At 38.5% G+C, this 19,593-nt stretch overlaps 1 protein-coding gene across 1 annotated transcript; it reads right to left on the bottom strand.

The window, feature by feature from the left end:
• Window positions 1-7,935: 7,935 nt before the first annotated feature.
• sccpdhb (saccharopine dehydrogenase b) lies at window positions 7,936-19,593 on the bottom strand. Its single transcript, XM_034700091.1, has 12 exons — window positions 19,340-19,593; window positions 18,626-18,738; window positions 18,439-18,519; window positions 18,136-18,265; window positions 17,842-17,891; window positions 16,991-17,121; window positions 15,502-15,619; window positions 13,178-13,297; window positions 12,199-12,255; window positions 10,642-10,753; window positions 9,412-9,490; window positions 7,936-9,237 (listed from the first exon to the last, which is right to left on the bottom strand). Exons 1-12 carry the CDS (start codon window positions 19,533-19,535, stop codon window positions 9,144-9,146), a joined length of 1,281 nt encoding a protein of 426 aa, XP_034555982.1. The 5' UTR covers window positions 19,536-19,593; the 3' UTR covers window positions 7,936-9,143.

The following is a 19,593-nucleotide window of genomic DNA, read 5'->3' as shown; positions in this document are numbered from 1 at the left end:
TGCTATCTGTTACACGCTGGTGTAATCATAATAAGTTAAATTACATTTAACTTAGAATGAAGAAACACTCAAATGTTCAGAATATTAGTTTCTTTGCTCCACTGCACTGATCCACAATAAAGACAAAATGAGAAGCATTCCTGCAAGGGGTAAAAATGAAATCTAGTCTGAAAATATAACTGAATTAAATTACATTTATTTCATAAATTAATTGATGATATCTTTAAAACTTTAAGCTTTAGTCTCATGTTCCTACTCAACTTAAGAGCGCTAATCCAAACTGATGAAGCTGTCACAATAATATCACAATATTTACCAATAATAGCAATAATTATGAATGTGTCAAGACACAAATAAGAAAGGTTAAGTGTCGTCAAAATAAAGTTATTTGATCAATAAAAATGAATGTGCTGTTTTCTCTATGTGCATTAATCTGTGAACAAAGTCTGAAGTCAGCTCTGTAAATCAAACCAAAAATGTCCTCAGCCCCTAAAGAAAAACCATTCAGCTTTATTCAATTCAGCTTGAGTTCAACATCTTGAAGCCATCACAATAAAAATGCATTTTAAAGAAGTACATCTACCTAGACAATAAACAGTAAAACCTCAGACATAATAAACTCTTCATGTATATACACTAAAAAAGTCTATTATACACATTTGTTCCATTAATTCCCTGCTGGTTCAGTAGGAGGTAACAGTATGATACAGCGTGATGAGTCATTACGATGAGTTCGACTGATTTTTAGTTTAACAGCTTTATTAAAGCTTTGATTCAGTTTATGGAGGAGCATTTATCTTGACTTTAGCTTCCATAATCTACAAGCATAGTTGATATAAAGAAATACAGGTTTGTAAGCACACCAAGTGAACGATTTCCAACAACACACCGGTTAATATCATGTGGTACAGTAGCAGTGTGTCTTCACATATGACAATCACTTCTAGTTTTAACTCCAGACCAGGGTAGGTCTAAGTCTTGAATAAGAGGACAAGAATAACTTCAATGTCTATAAGATGTTGTTCCAAATATGTTGTTCATTAAATCTGAAATCTGCTCCTCCGTGTTTAGCTCTGACCCTCAGGACAGAACACACAGCTGTCTCATTCGTGCTGAGAGATCTTAGTGGTTCATGGTTTGACTCTGATGCTGTCAGTGCCTCATTAACGAGAATAAGAAGACCTGAAGTCTCATCTAGTCTAAACTTGGTTGAAGATCTTGAAAACATTTCACCTCACAACCGAAGCTTTTTGGATTAAGTTGCACTTAGCTTCTTCAGGAATGTAAACCAGATCCAGCTGCCTTCAGGATTAGAGTTTGGATTACCATGACCTGGATGACAGAAAATAAAAAATCTGTTTCCTGGGTTCTGGCTGATGTGATCCATTTTCCTGGTCTAAGTAAGAACTCTAGCTGCAGTAATTTAAAGGAGCTGTAGCTGCTTCATCAATATGTTGGAGAGACCTGTAGAGACAGTCTTCTGGCTGATTTCTTTGATGTTTCATTACTAACGTGGTAATTTTTCACACTATCCTTCATCCATCCTTCTTGAAAACCAGATCATGTTTTTTTAATGGATAAAGTTTATTTTAAAATTTGATTCTGTTTTGGAATTATTTTCTTAAGTTGCATTTTGTGCAGTGCCCTCAGGGCCACAGAGTCAGGAAGGCATGCTTGGTTCAGACAAGTAGTCAAGTCTACTTTGTTTATCTGAAATCAGGATTCTAATTTGCCTCAGGGGTCTCTACAATTTAGTCATCAGCCCACAGTTTATGTCTTTTAATATTTTCTATGGCGAAATAAAAGTCCAATATGAGGCTGACGACTCAAATACAGGAGAGATAAATACAACATTCACACAGCACACAGATAAGAGAGACGAACAAACAGAGAGGGAGACCGGATGATGTGCAACAAAGGAGAAAGAGAAAGAAAGAAGAGTCTAAAGTCTCCAGGGGGACCATGATCCAGATCAATGTCTGGATGAGCTGCTGACAGCCAGGAGAGAGAGGTCCCAGGACAACCAACGGTCACGCACAAAGAAACCTAAAGGAACGAAAAGAGGGAGAAACCAGGAGACAGAGGGGATGGTGTTAGCAGAAGCAAAAACAAAGGTGGGAACAGACTTGCAGTGGTTATTAGGTTTACTGTTAATGCTCATTGGGTATAAGGATGTGGACTATAACAAAGGTAAGGTGATATTTTGAAACCAAACAGAGCTGCGGCTTGACTGCCGTCCCTTCAAAGCAGGAAGTTGGGGATGTAATTTACCTGTAAAAAGAGTCTTTAGATAGAGCTACATTTAACAACATTCACAAATACAATTACAACTATTAACTTTTGGTAATCCTGTGTCACGACAAAGTAGTATAATATGTAGAGAAAGCATTTCTGTGCCAAATAGGTCCTGGTTCATTTATGGTGTATTGCCTTCTTTTATAATAGCTAGCTAACCAGTTAGCTTCCCAAATTGCTTGCAGACAGCTAGCTAACATATAGTAACAGCTAGCTGTCTATAAGATAACCTATAAGATAACCTAACAAAATTATTAGAAAAATATTATAGAAATGTATTCAAGCCAATAATAAAATGATATATTTAGTGAGGCAAACATATACTCAATAAAAAAACATAGAACTTAACTTATGTGACACATTTCTCTAAATTATAGTGTATGTAGAGTTGCTACCTCAGCCAAATCTCTCTTGTGAAAAATGTTTAATCTCAACTGGATTTCCTGGTTAATTAAAGATTTAATATAATAAAAACATATGTATATCACATCATTGATTTTGATGATTTAGGCCTTTGCATACAGAGTGAAAGCAGTTGGCTTATTGCTTATGCGTATTACACTTACATACTGTCACTTATAATTTTCTTTTCAAAGTAAATCCTAACAATTAAGATTTAAGCAACTACGAAACACAACCTTATGGCTCTATCACAGTGCCACTGATTCATGCAGCTGCTGTTGGGATCTATGTCTTAAGGAGATAACACAAATGTGTGTTTGTCTTCAGTTCAAAGCTGCTCTGTCTTATGGATAATCTGAATGATGTAGAATACATGTTATTAGCTTTGTGAATAAAATGCACTCCCTTTTCTTGAGTAGCTATGCATCTGGGAATCAAAATGGAACTAATTGTTGCATTTCTCATTTCTGATTGAATCATGACTCACTTTAAACAACATGAAAATAAGCCTGTTATAAAAAACTGGAAATAATTGAAACAGTTTTTATAGGTGCAAATTTCAATCATAACATCTGTTTGGAGACTTAGAACTTTCTATACCAGGTCAATCAATCAAATTTGTTTCGTATCAAACCGTTGAGTCGTGGTTCACAGGATCGAGGCAAAGACTTCCCAACTCCACAACAAGAGAAAGCATCAGCGAGAACAACTACTGCAGTACGGCCCAGTCGCCAGAGGACTATCTCTCCCTCTCACTCTCTGTGCCTCATCCATTATTCAAAGGAATAACAAAAACACCCTTGAAGGACACTCGAGGATGGTTCAGGAACAATGTGGATCGTTTCCTAAGTGAGTGTAATGCATTCTGCCTCCTCATCTCACATTAGCCTTGCCCACTTTGTTGTACATGTATCCACTTTTATTTCAGTCTTTCCAGGTAGGACCTTTGAGCACATGCAGGAGTTAAATAGGGCAAGACCTCAACTTCAAAGTGCTGACACATGGCACAGACATACAGGAGGCATACACAGAACTGAAGACTGTAATTTTTTTCAAATCTAGTCCTTTCATATTCTCAAAAAAATATGTAGAAGAAAAAAACCTTTTCAGTCAGCACTTTGTGTTGACAGTGAGAAGTCTTTCTCCCCCTTCTTTAATGATCCAGCAGACACATAGCATCATTACCATCCAAATGCAAGTCCAATTTCAATTCCTCTTCAAGCTCTGTTTGGTCTCTCTCATCTGGGGAAGGTATCTGACTCTTCAGATGCTACACACTCCACACACTATGTTCACCAGCAGGTGAGTCTAGTTTGTCTTTGTCAGTCTGCAGCAACTTTGTAGGTCAGGTTGTGCAGCTCCCTGCTGAATCAATAAAGGGCACTGATTTGACTTTAACAATAGATTTCACACAATGTTAGAGTTTATGCCTACTTAGTGTCATGTGTATCCCTCAATTTCAGCCTGCAGGAGAAAATTTGTATGTTTTAAGATAATTTTTGTGCACAAGCTCTTTACGATCATCTACCTTTAATCAAGTTCAGTCGTCTCTTTGATGATTACACATCACAGCATTTAAACATTCAATGCATGCGTCAAAACAGGTTAATGTTATCCTCAATTCTCTCACTGCGGGTTCCTGAAGGTGACTTGTGGTCATTAAAACTCATGGTTGCAATGGGATGTGTGTGTGCGTGCGTGTGTTTGTATGCACACGCAGTTTCTTTCCCCAGGCAAACCCCTGAGCTCCTGCAACTCCTGCTCTGTCTGCAGACTCTCTCTCTCTCTCTCTCTCTCCCCCCCCCCCCCCCCCTCCTCTCTCTCTCTCTCTCTCTTTTTCTCTCTCTCTCTCTCTGTCTCTCTGTGTGTGTCTCTCTCTCCTCTCTCTCCTCTCTCTCTCTCCTCTCATCCTCTCTCCTCTCTCTCTCTCTCTCTCTTCCCTCTTCTCTTCTCTCTCTCTCTCTCTCCTCTCTCTCTCTCTCTCTCTCTCTCCTCCTCTCTCTCTCTCTCTCTCTCTCTCTCTCTCTCTCTCTCTCTCTCTCTCTCTCTCTCTCTCTCTCTCTCTCTCTCTCTGTCTGATGCTGACACAGTCCTGGACCCGGTTTTGCTGGAGTCAGCAGAGAGAGTCTGCAGAAAACAACAACAAACAAGAACCTTTTCACCACACGCATTATTACACACACAAATTTATAGATGACACAGATGATTCTATGTATTAGACAGTTCTTAAATTAGTTCACTTAGATGTACAAAAGTGTATCACTGTATCAGCATTATATTAATGAATGCGCATGCAAAAGTAATATAAGGATTTGGAAGAATTAGTATGTTATCCAGCTCCTTGATTCAGAACAATGGCCTCCTCACATGAAGTCAAAATAATCCGTGCACACACTTTATGATTAAGATTTAGATTAAACGTTTTTTCTGATCCTGAACCAAAATATTACAGATGACAGAAAAGTAAAATAACCGTGATTATCATATTTGACAGACTAGACACTATCCACAGTTTTTTAAGAGGTTAAAGAATACTAACCAGTGCATTGAACTGTGTTTGTAAAATAGCTAGCACCCCCTTTTAAGGCTCATATATGTAGAGGGAGAGAGGTCAGAGAAGGAAAGCAAACATTCTGTCTCTGCCCACATTTGCAGCCAAACCAGGGCCCGAGTGGAAGAGATGAAAGTGACTGATGTAATGCTACTGTATGTTGTGTTATGTGTGCATGAAGAAAGAGAAGTAAACAAACAAAACATCTCACCAGAGAGAGGCCGAGAGATACAAACAAAAACACAATGAAAGATTCAAAGAGCAAAACAGTCTGCACTTACTTTAGAGTTAGACTCAGAGCTAGACTCCCTGCTACACTGCATTCATGAAAAGTAGACTGGAGGGGAAGAGTGTGGGAGGAAAAGCTGCACAAGCAACAGGGATAACTGCAGCCTTGAGAAGATCTTCAAGAGCAGTCGATTTAAGAACTTGGGAGAGCTTTACAAGGAGAGGGACTGAGGCTGGTGTCAGAACATCAAGAGCGACCACACACAGAGACTGCACCTGTCCCATTCTTTATATCAAGACTCTCCTGAACTAGAGACAACTTCAGATGAGTCTTACCTGGGCTCAGGAGACATATAATTGGACTGTTGCTCAGTGGTCCAAAGTCCTCTTTTCGGATAAAAGTAAATTTAGTAAAAATATGGTTCAAATCAAGAGTCTGGAGGGAAAGTGGAGAGGCGCAGAATCCAAGGTGTTTGAAGTCCAGCGTGAAGTTTCTGCAGTCTGGGATGGTTTGGGGTGCCATGTCATCTGCTGATGTTGGTCCACCGTGTTGTACTAAGTTCAAAGTCAACACAGCGTCTACCAGTAAAATGTAGGGCCCTTCCTGCTTCAATCTGCTGACAAGCTTTATGGAGGCAATGATTTTCTTCTCCAGCAGGACTCATCACCTGCCCACAGCGCCAAAAGTACCACCAAATGGTTCACTGACCATGATACTACCGCGCCTGATGAACCAGCCAACTCACTTGTACTATAGATAATCTTTAGGATATTTGTGAAAAGGAAGAAGAGAAACACCCGGCCCAAAAATACAAACAAGCTTGAGGGCGCTATCAAAACAACCTGGGCTTCATTAACACCTCAGCAGTCCCACATGCTGAGGCTCCATGCCAGGCCCCATTGATGAAGTAATTAGTAGTAAAGGAGCCCCAACCGAGTATTGACTGTATAAATAATATACTTTTGAGAAGTTGGACATCTCTGTATTTTTAAAGTTTAAAAAGTGTACCTTTTAGAATTGAACTGTGAACTGTTCTCATTTTTTGAGATGCACCTGTACAGTGTAGCATTCATTTTACAACCTTGTAAAACACTTGTGTTATATTGTTACCAAAGACCCAACATTAAGACAGGACTAAGTCTGATCTCATCTTAATCTGAGCAGAGCACTTTGAAACATTTAGCAAGTTACACCAGCAAGGACAAACTTCCTTTAAACCTCAAGCAGAACCAGACTCATGTTAGACAGACATCTTTCTTGACTGATAGTTTACATTGTTTGATACCAAGCACCAAACACATTTTAATAACAGGTCAGTTTTTCATATGAAGGGTAGGTTTTTTCAAACAGATGTTCAGGGTGAAAATATGCTTTCGTGTTTCATAGTTTGGTGTAAAATTATTTCAAATTTACAAACCCTAAAGTAGGATGATCTGATTTCTACCATACTTGATGACAGTCATGCCAATAAAAACTAACTTGATCAGAGATTTCAGGCAGATCATTGGTTAGGCAGAGAGCTTTAAAGAGAGAGGAGGTGAGGGACATGACTTGAATATCTGCAGACCGAAGCCATGTGCAGGGGCAGAGGAGAAGGGTGGGGCTGCTCTTTGCTACGCAAGGGGAAACAACTGCAATCTCTCCCCCTCTCTCCCGTTCTGATACACTGACACAAGGTAACAATACCACCGCACCCACCCCTTCAGCATCTACTCATCACACTGAACTTAGGGCCTCTTCAACAAAGAAAAAAACCCACTGACATCTCCTGGAGGAGTCTGTATTCACTGCACACAAAAACAGCTCTCTGTGTGTATTTATGTTTTGTCAGTGTTGGTTTATGTGAGTGGTGGTGACAGCTGGGGGGAGGGAGGCAGATGAGACAGGGAGACTAACAATAACTCACAACCAGGAGAAACAGTGAATGCAGACAATTGCTGCAAGCTCTTTGTGGGCACAGCGTCCGATTCACAGATTTGAGATGTATGTTCTGTTACATCAGACCCTCCCGTGGTTGTGAGCCCGGTTCTACAGATTTAACAGGGTTACCCGCAGCCTTTTTATGACGGTCGTGCACCATGTCTGCATCCTCAAAGGCATCAAATGACCTCTACTGTCATGCCGTGTAAACATTTATCAGGGATGAGCAGTGGGAGAAACACTGGCACCTGGTGGCAGAAAAGAGGCTTGGCTCAGGATGTTTGAAATGTGACTTTTATCATGAAGATCTTTATGTGTGAGCAACGAAAAATGGGATCAGAACATCTTTCACTTCAAGGATTATTAGGAAGGTTAATAGTGCGGCTTATCAAGGTAAAGAATGGTTGCATCAAACAGCACAAGAAACTACAAATGTTTGATTTCTTCCAGCATGGTAAACACTCCCTCTTTAAAGGTACGGTTTTAGATATGTGCACTTTCAAGCACAAACATTCAAAACAGTCAACAAAAACCCAAACACTTTGCATCTTATATCTTTATTTTTGTCAGCACATCAAAAGAAAATACCACAACTATACACATTTTTCTATCTCTTAATACTCTCAGAACTCTTCTGTCTTCTCTCTGTCTCTCAGACATTTGTGTCTAATAAATAACATTCATTACTTCATTTGAATAAAAAATGTGTCATTTCATAGAAAGAAAGCTCAACTCTGTTTTTGCCAGTTTTACTCAAACACAAATAGATAGTTCTTCATCTGGGGACTGTTTTCAGATGTGGTTTTGGTGCTGCAGGATTTCTGAAGCAGAGTGGTGAATTTAGAGTTTAATTTAAACCAACAGTATTCATCCATGAAATGTATAAACCTGTTACACAGTGCTTCAATGCACAGGATGAATTTATGGTTTGGGCTGGTCTTTCAGAACATAATGTAGAATACTGAATGATTCATCATTTCTGATAACGTCCTTTAAGTTTCAAATGTGTTCCCTACAACCTTGACTTTGCAAATCTATCATTTCAGTATGTGTAATTTATTTAACTAATCTTCATATTAAAGACTGATTGCTGTAGTTGTCGGTGTATTAACTGACTCTGTTTAGCCACTAAAAACAAGCCAAAATATGTTCTCTAACTCCAGAGCTGTATCCTGTTACTGACTGAACGATAGATCCAATATATGTCACAAAAGAAAGCTGTTAGTGCTATATCCTAACTCTCGGTTTCTTCTGTGGAGTATTTTAAAAAATGAAGTCCCTTTATTGTATTGTTACATCTAACATTTCTCTGCATGCAGACTTCGATCTTTCATTGAATTTGGCGAAGCTTACCTTGCTTATTTTCAATACAGAGTTAACAAACTAGTTTCTGAGATAGGCCTGCTTTTTTAAAACTGTTGAGCTGCAGTATTGATGTGTGACGACTTAAAAGTGATATAAAGAAAAGTTTTAGGATCCATTCACTAAGATTAAAACACAAGTTTTTGCTTTGCAATGGAAAGAAAAAAGAAAAGAAGATAAACAGTCTCTGAAGTGTGCGTGAGACTAACACAACTAACCTCTCCCTGCCTCAGAGGATCTGTTACTGACTCTGATCCTCTGATGAATTACAACATTGAAACTCACAACTGTAGTGGTGAAGTCGACCGGATGACAGGTTAAGCAACATCTTAAAAAGATATTAATGATTTCACCTTCACAGTCGTCACTTCTGAAAGGCTGTTGTTAGTTTTTGACTGAGAACATAAGGCTGTGATTATTGAGGCGCTCGATGATACTGGTTTTATAGAAGGCAGCTCCTGGGGTGTAGACGCCTCCCCTGTCAAGAACAACAGAGGGAGAGAGAGATAGAGAGAGAGAGAGAGAGAGAGAGAGAGAGAGAGAGAGAGAGAGAGAGAGAGAGAGAACACTTTAAGCATGAAAGTAAGCAGCTAACGAAATGAAATGTGTAAGAGAGGGACAAAGTAAAGGTGACAGAACAGACTAAACCGACCTTCTTGGTAGAGAGTGCAGCTCATTCAGCACGGTCACAGCACCTTGTACCATTGCAGAGGCGGTTATTAGATATCCATCTGTAAATACAAACACAATAAACAAACATGTGAAAATCTGCAGAAACGTTAAACGACATTTTGAGTATGGATGTTATAAAGCCACTAATTTCCCTGTTTGAATGAAAAAATTGAATTCAGACTATGCCGACTGAGGTAAGAGAGCGCTCAGAAAAACCACAAAATTGTCAATCTATTTAACTTAGTTAGTAAGTAAAATATATTTATAGAGCACCTTGAAAGAACAGGTGTCATAAAGTGCTTCATGATTAAAAAGTAGGAGTTTAATCAGGGAATCAGACATTAAGGACTAACAATTACAGAAATGCAGACATAGACACATTGACAAATCTAAACAAATGGGTCTTCAACTGCTTTTTAAAATGTCTAGTGTCAACAGTTCTTAATTGATTCAAGACTTTTAAACACAGGATCACAGGATCAACATCAAATTGGTTTGTGGACTGTGGCTACCATTAGCAGAGCTAGCAGGTTTTTCTTGCAGGTTTAACATCCACATGCCTGTGCTTGTTATGCATTGCTCTGGTCAAGTGTATGAATGTGAAACAGCCTATGTCTAAACCAAAATACTGACAAACAAGATGCCATCTGTCATCTGTGCTTGTTTACATCTACCTAGTAGAGCATGATAGCATCATGACAGTCATCTTTAACCAGAGCTACAGCTCAGGCTACTAGTGGTGACTGTGCTTCAGCATTTGACCAGTGTTTTGGGCCTACATTATTTAAGATCTAAAAGTATTTAAAGGGAGGTCTGATGGACTGAGAAGCATTTGAAATCACTTCACTATTTGTGTAATTTAAAAGAAAAAATTATTAGATTAGGTTTAGCATTATTTTAAATCATTATTTTTAATGATGCTGAGGTTGAAAATGTATTTTCCAAAGTTTGGAAAATGTTGCCTACACAGCAGCTCAGTACACCATTATTTTATTTTTTTCACATTTTGTAACTTTAAAACAAAAATAAAAATGGATTGAATTTTGTGTCTTGTTTTTCAATGAACACATAAATATACGGCAGCTGAAGCAGCTTTGTGAATCCAGACATTATTAAATGTAATAAATAAACACTGTAGTACACAAAATAAGCACACACTAGTTTCATGAAGGTGAGATATCTGAGCATGCTGTAGTTGTGTCAGTTGTACCTGCTCCTATGACCTGAGTGCAGATCTTGGCGTTGGGCCGACCCTGTGTGGGATCTGAACCCTCTGAGTAACCCTCCCCGTAAAACGTCATGCTGAAAGAGGAGTCTTCGATCTGAGAGAGGAGGATGAATGAGGAGGGGAAACAGACGAGTGGACAAATCAATGAAAATTTATCACACATCATATTTCATATTACAAAGTGTGGCATCCAATAAAACAGAAATTCAAGCCAATGTATCAAATGTATCTACGTTCATCAAATCTGTCAGGTCCATTGTAAACACCCACAATGTAAAATAAATACAAAGTCATGACGTGTTAAATCTGCTCTGAGAGAAGGAAAGTGCAACAAAGCTGGAGTTAGAAATCTAGTACATCATGTTTCTGTATAACTTACAGTAGCTAACAATTATCTATATTATATCATATTATATATATTATATTAAATGATATGACGTAATAGTTATTAGATTATGTTAAATTCTATTATATAATTATTTATAACTGATCAATTTACTATTATATAGTACTTTTTACTATTCTCTATCTCTGTATACTGACATATCTACATACCCATACATATTTATGTATTTATATTGCATATCATCTGTCATAATCACACCATAACCACACCATGTCAACGTGTCACTACTGAATAATATTTGCTTACTCCCTGTAATTACAACTGTTTACAACATATGTGACATTTGTATATATCTGCATTGTATTCTATCTTTATTCTACCTTATTTCTATATTTCTATTTGACTTATTTTATTTTACTAATTGAAACTTTTTTTTTTATTGTACTCTCAGTTGCTGCAACAACTGAATTTCCCCCCGGAGATCAATTAAGTAATATCTTATCTTATTTTATTCTTATTTTATTTATCTATTCTTAATTTTATTTTACTTGATTTAAATTTACTCTCTATGTGTGCTTTATCATTCTTGTGTTACTCTTGCTACTATGTCTGTGTTGCTGCAACAACCAAATTTTCCCCCCAGGGATGAATTCTGATGAAGTCTTATCTTATCTAATCTTATTTACTATTCAACTAATTCAAATTTCCATTATCATAATATTGAAGCCTCTGAAACTTTGGTTTTGTTGCATAACGTTGTATACTCACAATTAAACAGTGTACAAGTCTGAAATACAATGACATTCTTACTGAAGACAGAAGAAGTAATTTCATGTTTGGTTTGGACCAAATCCTAAAAGTGCAAAGATGAAACTTTAAGCACCGTTTATTAAACAAACTAAATCCCTCTGACCATCATTTCCTCTCCATTGATTTTAAAGCTCAGTGATTCGGTTTGCCCGGATTCAATTCCAGCCTTTCCCACATGTCACTACCCCACTCTCTCTCCGTTTCCAGCTCTATCCACTGTCCTCTCCTCTCTAATAAAGGTTTAAAAGCCCAAAAAATTGTATCTTAAAAAAAAAAAGCTGATTGATTCATAATAGCAATTTCACAAACTCCAAGGAAGCTTTTGATCTGTTTCATAATAAAACATATAAATATACATCCAACTCCTCCAGTCCATGTTTTACCTGCTTCATGGTTGGACCAGATTTGGTGAACATTCCACAAGAGAAGAACGATGGAAACTTTGGGAAGACAAAAAATAAATACATAAATACATCAAACGTAATTTTCTAAGAACTGTGTAACTAACATTACATTAAAAAATGAAGTTTGTAAAGACATGTCAGTCTGTGCATAAGATCTAAAATGCTGGCACCCTCTCTTCAGAACTCTTGTTCTTGAATTATAGTGCTTATTAATAAAACATTCAAACTTTGTTTATTTGTAATATTTTTCCACTCTTAATTATTGTGTAATATCACAGTTGTTGCCACTCTCTTCTGCTACATTTTACATGAGTAGCTTTGGGTAAGCCTCTCATACGGTGGCCCTGAAGTGCAAATCACAACGGCAAAACAGAAAACACAACGGCAAATCAAAAAACACAACGGCAAATCAAAAAACACAACGGCAAATCAAAAATTCACAACGGCAAATCAAAAAACACTACAGCAAATCAGAAAACACAACGGCAAATCAGAAAACACAACGGCAAAACAAAAAACACAACGGCATTAACAAAACTGGAAGAAGAAGGTACCCTCCGGGGACATGACTCGTCGCTGATTGGACTGAGTGTACCTACTTCTTCTGGTGCCGTTGTGTTTTCTGTTTTGCCGTTGTGTTTTTTGATTTGCCGTTGTGTTTTTTGATTTGCCGTTGTGTTTTTTGATTTGCCGTTGTGTTTTCTGATTTGCCGTTGTGTTTTTTGATTTGCCGTTGTGTTTTCTGATTTGCCGTTGTGTTTTGCACTTCAGGGCCACCGTACTCTCAGCTACATACGCACACCTAACTGTGAAGTTCATGCACATTTAAACAGCTGTGGATAACCATCTAACAGCTCCTGTCTTTACATCACCTCTACTTCTAAAATGAACAACTCCAGCCAACGAATATCAAGGTTCAATGTGACAAAAAGAGGTTGATTCATGAAAATGTAGCTACCCTGGTGAGGAGCTTTCTGCCCAGGCTGAACTTAACCATGAACCAGAAAACCAGACCACCACAGAAGAGCTTCACGACAGAGAGGAGGCCCCCGATCCCCACGAAGGGACTGTACTGGACCTGTGGATGTGCAGCAAAAATGTCAGAATGTAAAAGATAAAAAGATAAATGAAAGGTGGCAGAGACAGACAGAATAAGGGGAAGCAGATAACAGGTGCAACTGAGGGTGAAAGAGAGATGAAGGGAAGTTGAAAGAGGAGAGGCAGGAGGGTAGGCACATGAAAGGAGGAATAAGAGATTAAAGTGATAAAAGGAAAAGGGAGGAGTAGAGAGAATTAAGGAGAGGAGAAGGAGTAAAAAGGACACAGACAGAGAGATAAAGGATAGAAGAGAAGAACAAGGGCTAGAAGCCATGCAGTATCAATTTAGTGAGAGAGGAGGGGGGCATGGCGTGAAAACAGAAACAGTCAGAAGGATACAAAAAGAGCGCTGCAAGGGGGGGGGGGGGCGAGATGAGATGTCAAAGGGAGTAATGAGCAGCAGGGAAGAAAGTGATGAATCACTATAGATGACTCATCATATTTCCAATTTGCAGGTAGATAACGGTCTAAACATCGTAATGAGGTGGTTTCATTAAGGTCGTGTCTCTGGCTGTGATCAAAACACTGACAGCTGCAGGAAAGGCTGACCTAGTTACAGGTACAGCAGGGAAATAGCTTTGGTTTTCTAAGCAGGGACGCAGACCTGCAGTGGAAATGAAAAAATGCACTCTATTTAAAAAACATATAACCACTGTGTCATGTAATACAACACATTATAGTGTCAGTCTGAGGGATGAAGATAGTTCTGAAACATAAGGCGGTCTTTCACATCGGGCAGGGCAAAGCATTTTTCAGCATGCCTGGTTGTTTACTGCCTCGAACAAGGCATGCCAAATTATTGATTTCATGGGAATTTACATTTATTTATCTGGCAGACATTTTTGTCTAAAGCCACAAACTGTGAGATACAATCTAGGCCACGGTAATTCACGGAGCCAAGTATAGCTCGGCGATGCCTCAGGGTTAGAAAATAGAATACGCTGTTACATAAGAGAAGAGACTGTAATCTGTGTAAAATAAAACAGACACATCTGTAGGATTGTTTTGGTCAGGTCTCCCTGACAGAGGAGGGCTCTGACCTAACAGGACTTAAATGGCATGGATAACAACTCAGTTTCCTCATCTTAAAGTTTAGACACAGCTAGGAACAAATGTGAGATGCTTTGCTTCACAAAGAACAAAAATCAAGCTTAATGACTTTGCTTTAACTACATCCACTGTGGCATTGAGTCAGAATAACTGCTAATGGCATATGTTGAAACTTAACAGTAGTACAAAGAGAGGAGTTTCAGAGTGACAGAGTTACCATAGTTGACTGTTCATACCAAAGCAAATATGTCTGTGGAAGCAATAAGCCTAAGAGGACTGAGCAATATCTCTGCTTTATCATGTGTTGCGTGTGCTGTGATTTTATTTTCAAGCTGTTCCTCTGATCAACAGCTAGGGGCAGAGCAATGCTCACAAATCTCTGCAGTGCTTCAAGAACAGTGAAACTAATTTCACATCGTTAAGGGAGATCACTATGGAGTCAGTAAATAGTGACGTATATTTTCAACTGGTAAAAACATGATGTAGTAGTATGAAAAAAAAAGATTTTGTAACTTGTAAATAAGTTTTGTAGCTATATGGATATTTTGTGCATGTGTGAAAAAGGTCTGTAGTTGTAGTGAGGTGCTGATTGGCTGGTTAGCTGAGGCGTAAAGACACAGTCATAATCCATGTTTGGAACTTAAGGGTTTATATGCATGTAATGTTCATAGCTCATACTTTATCAAATCTTTCAGCTGAACTTTTTCTAGCACAAACTCGAAGTAAACATACACTGACCATACACATGAACTTTTTTAAAATGTGCAATTCATAACTGTGCTCAATTTTTCTACACATGCACATAATATGTATGCAGCTAGGAAACCTTTTTTCAAATTAACACTACATTTTTCTAAGACTAAAACTTTTTTTACATGCACAGAATATTTATACAGTTACAAAAGTGTTATACACATGTACAAAACATTTTACAAGCTACAAATACTTCACCTGACTATTCATTGACTCCACAATTCAGCTTTTAAAATTTTATGAGAAGAAGAAAATGCATTCGGCACATTTGTTAGGCTCTAAGTTATAGTTGAGCTAATAAAGTTAAATCGACCAGGTATCTCTGGCTCTCTCCACTACATCCATGAAAAATGGGAGAAACGTGTGTTAACATAATCTCACCGGGGACTGTTGTTCATCCTCATACAGGAAACGCTGAGTTCTCTTTACCACAGAGCGGTCAGACCCCATAAATGGAATAGTGTACTGCTCTATCTCTTTGCTGAAAAAGAGAAAGCTCCTGGACAAACACACATAAACAAACACACAGCCATTAGAAAGTGGTTGCTTACACTCACCGAGCCTGTCTATGTTTGCAACATGAATGCTGTAGTACTGGAGGAGGACTGGGCGATGTGTACAGAATTTTGAAGATACATGGATAATAAAGCATTTGGTTCAACAATAGAGTTTTGCAGATATAGTTTATGTTGTGTTAAAATAGCATTATATGTTTCACCCATAGAATGTTAAGTTTATGCATCTGTTTAAAGACATTGACCAAGGAACCAGTTGCCTAGTCACAATTACTCTGCAAGAGAAGTACTGCCAAAATGTACTGTAAAGTCAGAGAGAGCCTCACCACACTTCTCACAAAAAAGTCTCAGTCACTGATATTTGGTACAGCAAGACCTGTGAGCCACATGATTGAGACACAACACTTCATGAAAGACTAGATATGAAAGGTGTCTCCAGACCAGCTGTTGTTACAACTTACAACTTACAACTCTGCTATAACAACCAACAATGGGAGTAATGTTGTCAAAGCAATGAAACTCAACAAGTGGTAGTGGATGCAGTGTTTTGGTCACAGACTTCATCTGGTGGGTACAGTGAATTGGTTAAAAGATGCCGGGCCAAGTGCTCAGTAAAAGATTGTTTACAATAAGAACTACTGACAGTAAAACATTTATTGACCATGAGATAATCTCTTCAATGTTAATTTCAAACAGGGAATTATCAGACAGCATACATTTACCACTTCTGGCATTACAGTTATTTCCGCTGTAGTTAACAGTTATTATAGGAGCATTTTTATTCAATTATTTTTAATTTCACAAAAAGATATATTTATTTTTGCAGCTGGCTGCTAAAAGAAGTGTCTGTGTGACATTTGACTGAAAAACAGACTATGTTTTTTAATTTCTTTACAAAAATAAAATATATACTACTGTCTCTCCATCCCTGCCAGGCCCAACATTCAAATAAAACCTCACGGAATCTCTGTGAACGTCTGTAACAAACATTGAAACTGTAACAGAGCAGGAGTTTTATACTGTGGCTGTAAGTTGATCTTGTGTGTCGGTAGACATCAACCAAACCATTCAAAATTAGGCAATTTATTCAAAGTATTATTGAATTTGTTACAATTTGTAATAAAAAGCATTTGCACCACATACATATTGTGTTGCGATTAATTATTCATTAACAAATAATTGGAATGAGGTCAAGTGTTGAAAAGATAAACAAGATAAAGTGAGAAATCCCTCCTGCTGTGCACTGAAGAAGCAAACTTTATCCTTCCTTCAGCCCTATCTTCTAATAAAAATGTTATTGCTTAAAGTCCAGTCTTTAAGCTTGACAGTAATTGGTCAGTTACCTGACCACTTACCTCTGTTTGACTTTAGCACCCACCACAGGCAGCGGCTTGTGGCCAAACTTCTTCCTCAGCTGCTGGAGGGATCTGCTGTCTGCAAAACCGTACACGGCAGACTGCCAAGTGGCATCATGGCCAGAGGATCCCTGTGAAGGGTGACACGGACTTTTAATTCTGACACAATGAGGGAACACTGAGCTATCAAAAAGTGCCATAATTCCCCATTCAATAAACACAGTTATAATGTAATTAACTTCTTTGTTTTGAGGGATACATATCATTGACTTGAATCATAAAAAGGTTGCTTATTGAAAACTGCCACAGCATATTTAGTGATGTTAAAAAAGACCTTATAAAAAGGGTTGGTGCTTTTGCTCTACAATCAGAATCTGCTTCCAGTTTCAACAGAACTTCTGTGGGAAAGCTTTTTGATTAATGGTTGTGCTCCTTACAAGTGTCAAGACTTATTCTAGAAATGTTTCTCTTTTCTACTTTACACTCAGGAGAGGTCAATCAAAATACACCACTCTACTTCCTCTTTTCTTTTTTAAAGATTGTTTTTGGGGCTTTTTTTGCTTTTAATGAGAGAAAGGACAGCTGATTAAGATGGCAAGAGACCTAAGGCAGGGGTCAACCCGCGGAAGCCCCTTTGACTGTATCCTTTGTACATGGAGTGCACAATGTAACCACTGATCTTAATTGCACCTCCTATTTCAAAAATGTTTCTGATAAATATAATCAACTGTGCCATTAAAACAAAACACATTGTTATGTTAGTCATTACATAAATTAGAGAAGGGTTAGAGAAAGTATATTAGACTACATTTCCCATCATGCAGTACAGAAGATATAGTGGTCCAGGCTACCTCAGGCCCACAGCAGAACTTCAGGAAGCTTTCCACGGCTGTAAGTGTTCCTGAAATCAGATAAAATGAGTGATTAACACTATTGAAAAATAATTCAAGTTTTCAATTATTTTATTTTTCTTCAGTTGTTGAAGATTCAGGGGTAAAAAAAAAATATATATATATTAAACAGCACTGCAGTTTTTGGTCCATGCAGAGTAATGTTTAAACTTATTTTAATACCATCTTTAGGAAGTAAACCAGTTTCAGAATTTTGGGGGACCAATGCTGACTCATCTTGTGTTATGTTTTTACCTTTAAATTGCTTCTGCATGTACAGAATACCAAGGTCTGCAGGTATGGAGTCAAAGCCACAGCTGCCTATCACATAAACCCCTTTGTCTAAGGCCTTGGTGTGGTACTCCAGCTGCATACGTTCCAGGAACTGCAGAGGAGAGACATCATATAATACACATTTAACATAACAAAGAACATTAGATCACCGTCAGCCACATAAATCCAAACTTAAACAGTCAGGTTACTTTAAGTTCAATACAAAGATCAAATCAGTGATTCAACATGCAAAATAACCATAGATATGAACATTCATTTCCGTACCTGAGGCTCCCCACTGATGTCTATGTAGTGAGCTCCATTCGTTATGCACGCTTTGACCACCGGTTCACCATAAAATCTGTACTGAAAAACCAAACACAAGATGACCGTGTTTTTTCATAGCTTTAAATCCACTTTAAAACCTTTATCCAGAGTCCCCTCACTGAAACACTCTTGACAGCATACTTACAGGTCCAACACAGTTCAGAATCACCACACCTTGCTGGCACATCAGGGCCAAGGACTCCTCAATAGACACATCAGCAACTATGATTTCAATGTCTGTCCTCAGCTCGGGCATGGCTGACAAAAGAGAGAGAAGGAGGTTTTCATTCACGGGTAGTTCAGTTGACAACTCGGAGACATCTGTATGTGTTCAGGTCAGGATACATATGCAACACATGGGCCACTTCAATGCAGGTCTTTAGTCTTTATGAAAACTTTCACTATTAGATGTAATTATCAGAAAATATCCCTTAAAAATAAGATGTGATCATACTTGTGAGTGTTTTAAGCTGTGTGAGTGCTCAGGAGTTAAATCTGTTCAGAACAAAGTGTCCTCAAACACTGTATTCTTCTGTAGACTGTAGAAACATCCTATAAATAAAAAATACTTGCTTGTCAGTCAAACTGGGGTCAAGCTTTAATCTGTAAAAACTGCTGTGCTGTTCTGTTGTTCTTAAAACCTTGTATTGTTATTTATTTCAGGTGTCAGGTAAAGCTGCTTCCTTCTAGCCACATAACCACCCAGAGAGCAAGACAACAACAAGAACAGCAGCTCAGACTGATTCTCCTGTCAGTCAGGTGTGTAAAGTATCCTGCTGCAGTGACATTTGATCATTAGGAGCCTGTCAGTGAGCACTGTCTCCTCGGTTATCTACCGAACACCTAGTCAAGCACATACACAGCCTCCCCGCAGCTTGTTTCAACACGTCCTCCAGGCGCTGTCTGCTCCTCCCGGCCACGGCCCACTTCAGGGGGGCTCCGCCGGGACTCCCTGCAGCGTACCGGGCGACCTCCTCCACCACAAACTGCCCGCTGAATCCCGAAGCACCGAAAATGATGACATGGTATGGTCGGCTAGAGGTGACAGCCGCCATTGTTTATGTTTTAGTTCAAGGTCCCGCCTGGAAACGTGTGTTCCGGTGTGCTGTCAGC

The sequence above is a fragment of the Notolabrus celidotus genome, chromosome 13 (genome assembly GCF_009762535.1).
Source record: "Notolabrus celidotus isolate fNotCel1 chromosome 13, fNotCel1.pri, whole genome shotgun sequence".
Classification (NCBI taxonomy): domain Eukaryota; kingdom Metazoa; phylum Chordata; class Actinopteri; order Labriformes; family Labridae; genus Notolabrus; species Notolabrus celidotus.
This window is presented reverse-complemented; position numbering and strand designations above follow the sequence as displayed.

What these genes read in the sequence shown, in the direction of transcription:
- sccpdhb (XM_034700091.1), bottom strand. Translation starts at nt 19,535, where the DNA reads ATGGCGGCTGTCACCTCTAGCCGACCATACCATGTCATCATTTTCGGT. An exon ending in AGGATGAACAACAGTCCCCG is followed by an intron (nt 13,298 to 15,501) that starts GTGAGATTATGT and finishes GCACATCCACAG; the next exon opens with GTCCAGTACAGTCCCTTCGT. An exon ending in CTGGTCCAACCATGAAGCAG is followed by an intron (nt 10,754 to 12,198) that starts GTAAAACATGGA and finishes CTCCTCTCTCAG; the next exon opens with ATCGAAGACTCCTCTTTCAG.